Source organism: Chenopodium quinoa, unplaced genomic scaffold (genome assembly GCF_001683475.1).
Source record: "Chenopodium quinoa cultivar QQ74 unplaced genomic scaffold, ASM168347v1, whole genome shotgun sequence".
Taxonomy (NCBI): Eukaryota; Viridiplantae; Streptophyta; class Magnoliopsida; order Caryophyllales; family Amaranthaceae; genus Chenopodium; species Chenopodium quinoa.
The window spans coordinates 3,440,253-3,445,819 of NW_018742461.1; the positions used below are offsets into that span (position 1 = coordinate 3,440,253).

Below are 5,567 nucleotides of genomic sequence, written 5' to 3' on the forward strand. Positions count from 1 at the left end.
TCCGAAATTCATAAAAAACATACACATAACAATAACAATAAAATTATATCACTAAAAAATAATACAAAAAAATACTAATCACGAAAAACAGGAAAACAAAAAAAAAAAAAACAAATCGACCACAAAAAAAAAAAAAAAAATTCAGAAAACCCAAACTTCCGCCTGAAAAATCCGGAAGTCTGGGGAAACATCCGGAAATTTCAGGCGGAAGTCCACATCTGCCTGAAATTTCCGGATGTTTCCCCCGGAAATTTCAGGCGGAAGTCTGGGTTTTACGAAACTTTTTTTTTTCCAAAATCAGAAACAATATAACAACAACCAACCTGTTCGCCACCACTAACGCCGCCCCCACGACCACTGTAAGTCAACCTAATGCATCGCCGGTCCGCCATACCCGGATTCAACCTTTGATTGGTGTTCGTTGTTCTTTGTTTGAAAAAAAATTTCTGAATTTTTTTTTAAAATTTCTGACTTTTTTTTTTTTTTTTAAAAAAATTTCTGCCTTTTTTTTAGAGAGAGAAAATTTTAGAGAGAGAGTGTGTGGGTTGTGAAATGACTTGTGAGTTTCGGAAGCGAGTTTTCCGAGTATTTATATACGAGGGGCAAGTTAGGAAAATCAAGTAAAAAATGCGAGCGTCACCTAGTAATTTGCGAACGACGTTTAACAACACCCTAATTTAGAAAATACTAACATGTTAACGAATTACTCATACGGTGATTTAGGTTTATGTGAGAATCAAAATTATGGTGAGAACCACTCCTACGATAAGAACTATATAAGTTACATGCAATAAAACTGAAAAGTACATCAAATTTTTTTTTATTCTTTTATTTCAGAGTTATTTTTTATTTTTTTTATTTATTTTAATTTTTTTATTTTATATATATATATATATATATATATATATATTTCTATTTTTTATTTTTTTGCAAATGATGTACCTTATAACTTCATAACATGTATCTTTTATCTTTTAGTCATGTACCTTATAGATATAAGACATGTACCTTAAAGTTTGCAAGAACAAAATTTATTTTACAAAAATTTCAAAATTTTTAATTTTTTTTTATTTTTTTATTTTTTTATATATATATAAGTGATGTACCTTATAACTTTATAACATGTACCTTATAGATATATGACACGTAGTTTATAGTTTGTAAAAGAAAAATTTATTTTAAAAAATATAGTTTTTTTTTAAAGTGATGTTTTTTTTGAAACAATTAAGTGATGTACCTTAAACCATCTTCGATGGTGAGAGTTAACTTTTAAGTATTGAGATACAAAACGAGTTGTGTTTTCACATCCAATGGTGATACCCAACCCACTTCTCAATTTAGCAACCCATGTAATAATTTTCCAATGGTGAGATTCACTAAAGTATACTAATATCATCACTTTCCATTATGCTCCACCATATTTATTTATTTGTTAGAGATTGTTGTGATTGGAAATTAAATACATAAAAAAAAATATTATAAAATTGATAAGGGCCCAAATTTTTTTCAATTGAGACTCAAAATTAAGTATCTAAACTTAGCAATTTCTTTTAGGGTATCTAAATATAGATACCAATTTATTGGTATTCTTTACAAAAAATTCTCCCTTTCTCCTAAATTTTTTTCAATGATGAATCTCACTATTAGAGATGTTCTTATAACTTTATAACATGTATGACACATAGATATATGACACATACCTTAAAGTTTGCAAAAACTTTTTTTTTTTTTTTTTTTTTTTTTTTTTTTTTTTTTTGCGTAACATGAAATTCCTTATAAACTTATGAAACGTACCTTATATCTTTTGAGTATATACCTTACAACTATATGACACGTAACATAAATTTTTGTAAAATAAAACATAAATTGTTAAAATAATGTTAGTGTTTTTATATATTTTACTTACTTATTTTACTTTAATGTGATATATGTTATAATTTTATGCACCTAAATATATTGTGATTATATACCTTATAACTTGATGACTTTATGACATGTACCTTAAATTGATTTTAGGAAAATTTATTTTATAAAAATAATTTGGTTATGTACCTTACACACATGTAGGGTATGTACTTTTTCTCAAAAAAAAAAATGTAGGGTATGTACTTATACCTTTCAGGGATGTAACTTATACTTTTAGGACATGTACATTATGTATATACGACGTACACCTTAATTTTTCATTGAATTTTTTTATTTATTTTTATTTTATACCTTCTAACTTTATACCATGTATCTTATATATTTCTCACCGTATGAGTAGCTCTCGTATTAATATGATTGTCACATAAACTTCAATTTATATATATACATTGTTGTCTATGTTCCGCACAAATCAAACTCAACATCAAAATCGTTCGATCCATTTTTAATTACCTAACACAATATACAATTGCCGCATTCTCAAAAGCATGAATCTTGCATTATTATAACAAAAAGTATATTAAAAAAAGGTAGTGATAAAACATAAAAGTTCAATTTATTAGAGTAGATAAAAGAAAACTTCATAGACACGGAGTACTTAAGACTTTAAGAGTCAACAAAAAGGAAATACAAAGGACAACACAACGTACATTGGGCTGGAATTATTCTCTTTTTTTTACAAAAAAAAAAGTCTTAGTGCAAATAAAAAACACGCATAGGAAAATACTACCTCCGTAAACGGTTATTTGCAACGATGGGACATAAAGTAGAGAGGAAAGATGTCCCATCGTTGTAAATAACTGTTTACGGAGGTAGTAGAAGGGAATGAAAATACAGTATTAAAAATTAAAAGATGACTCTTTTCATGTAGTCGGGAGTCCGCATCAGGCACACGTAGATAACGAAGAAACGGGTCGTCCAAATTCCAATCGCAGAGCATAAGCATCAATGCATCATCAGCATTATGCAAAAGTAGGACGTCCATATGGCCCATACTTGTGAAACTCTTTGGTCTGAAAAATATTAGTAAATTAGGAAAATTTAGAAATTATGAAAATTTTTCAGAAAGATACTGTAGTAAATTTTTTGTGAGAAAGGATGTAATATAAAAAATGGTATAGAAGGATCTTATAAGCCACTTTTATTATAAGGAGGGACTTTGTAGCCAAAAAGTAGAGAGTTGACCACCGAAATTCAGCATTGATCAATATGTGAGTGGCTTGTGAGGTTTCCATTAAAAAAAAATTCTAGATTTTTGAGCCAGAATTTTGCTCAATAAAGGTTTGAGGGTTCTTTTTGACACATAAGAAACTAATTTGAAGTATAAATTGGCAAAAAAATTACCACAAATATCTCGTTTTGCGTATTAAAAAGTACATTACTTAGCGTATTGTTATTTTCAAGTCAAGAAAATTGTTCATTCACGGTTTTGCAAACATTTTGGCAAAAATTTATGATGAAACCTTAGCCGAACAATTTTTTCGACTTAAAAACAACGGCATGAAAGCCAAGGCATTTCTTGGCAACAAAATGAGACATTTTTAGTATTTTTATTATGTCAATTTAGACTTTAAATTGAGATCTTAAAAGGCCAAATGACCTCCAAAACTTTAAATGAGCAACTTTTTAGCCTTGAAAATATTGACACGAAAATCAAGCCAGGCGTTTTTTTGCACGCAAAACGTAATATTTATAGTAATTTGTGGCAATTTTAGACTTCAAATTGGACCCTTAAAATATCAAAATAACCCCCAAAATAAAACCTTAACCGAGCAATATATACCCATGAAAGAAATAATGGGATTATGGGAAGAAAATTGAGGTGTTTCTTGGCATGTAAAATGGGACATTTCTAGTAATTTCATTGCCAATTTACACTCAAATTGTCCTATAAATTACTAAAATTACCCCCCAATATTTTTCGCTAGCAAGTTTTTGGCTTAAAATAAGGCACTGTAACCGAGGTATTCCTTGGCATGTAAAGCTGAACATCTTAGAAATTTTATTTCCAATTTAGACTCATATTGTCCCATAAATGACTATAATTATTAATTACCCCCAGAAAATTTAGCTGAACAAATTTTTGGCTTGAAAAAAGGACACGGTAACCGAGGTGTTTCTTGACACATACACAAAGCAGGACATTTTTATTAATATTTTGCAAATTTCAATTCAAATTAGGCCTTTATGGGCCGAATTGACCCCTAAATAAAACCTTAACTAATCAATCTTTTGGCTTGAAAATTGAGAATTTTTATAATGGGATCATATGCCACTCACATGTTGATCAACTGATTCCGGTGGTCAACTCCTCAATTTTCCAGGAACAAGGTCTTATAAGGCTTTTATATGCCACCTTTTTTTTTTTAAGGTCCGTTCTTACTAGCAAAGAAGAGACTATAAAATATAACTTTCTTACAAATTTTCCTAGAAATTAAAGTAATAATACTAAATATTAGAATATAAAAAAAAATTAAAACATACATGTAAGTGATGTAACCATGAAATGATGATAGTTAGAATTAAGGATAATAAATTACCTCATCAATAATTCCAAATGAATTAAGTAACAATCCATAGGATCCATAAAACCCAACAATAGAACTATTCATTGATGGCACTGTATATGAGAAATTCTCAGTATTTGTGACATCATCTAGATTACCATATTCCATTCCCTCCGGATGTAAATTGGTATAGATCTTTATCAAGGCAATTTTGATCCCCTCCTTATTGTAATCTCCGTAAACCCCGTCTATTTGTGTTATCACTTCGTCGTCTTCTAGTGTAATCTGCATATGTTAATTGGTTAGACATGTTCTTGAAACTAAGAAAATAGTGATGTTTGATTATACTTGTAAATCGATCCGATAGATGTAGCCAATGCTTATTACGTAATACAATAATAATAATAATAATAATAATAATAATAATTGAAATGTACCAAGTCTTCGTTCTCTCCGGGACCACTAAACTTTTGGCTGTAGCTGTTTCCAGTGGTTTTGTTTTTTACTTCGAACACAAATCCATCAACAACAAATCCAGATTTGATCGTTAGTTTGGAAATATGTTCATCTTTCTTAAGCTTCATGTACCAGTTTACTTTACTGTCAACGTCACCACATAGCTCACTTTTTGTGGTCTTATTGCCCTGGAATTCAAACAATAATGTACTAAGATAAGATCGAATTACTCCATAAAATAAATTAAGCTTAATTAATTAATGTAGCATTTATATTACGTGTTCTGAAATTTTTATTATTGTCTTTGGTGTTATTGATAAACCTAGAAGGCTACTCCATTCAACTTTTGATCTATTGTTCTTACGATATCAAATAAATTCATTTAGTTGTGCAAGAAATCTATTCAATAGATTAGATCATATATGAAAAATGTACGTATGTAATAAATTCTTACCAATGCAAATATTCCAATAGAACCCAAAAATTTATCCGACAATAGAATCATCCATTGGAAGTGGAGATGAGAAAGGTGTTACTTCGCTGGCCTCCTTGAACTTACCACATTGTGCATACCCCTCTGGGTGTAAATGGGTATGTATCTTCAATGTAGTGATGCATGTCTCCCCTCGGTGTCTCCCGTATGTTCCGCTAATATGGGTTACAAAATCATTATCCAAC

General features: G+C 29.6%; 1 protein-coding gene across 1 annotated transcript; it reads right to left on the bottom strand.

Annotated features, from left to right (window-relative positions):
• Window positions 1-2,496: 2,496 nt before the first annotated feature.
• On the bottom strand, window positions 2,497-5,567 carry LOC110718441. The gene is made up of 4 exons (XM_021897272.1): window positions 5,344-5,567; window positions 4,871-5,077; window positions 4,467-4,718; window positions 2,497-2,939 (listed from the first exon to the last, which is right to left on the bottom strand). The coding sequence occupies exons 1-4, from the start codon at window positions 5,392-5,394 to the stop codon at window positions 2,889-2,891; spliced, it is 561 nt and encodes a 186-aa protein (XP_021752964.1). The 5' UTR covers window positions 5,395-5,567; the 3' UTR covers window positions 2,497-2,888.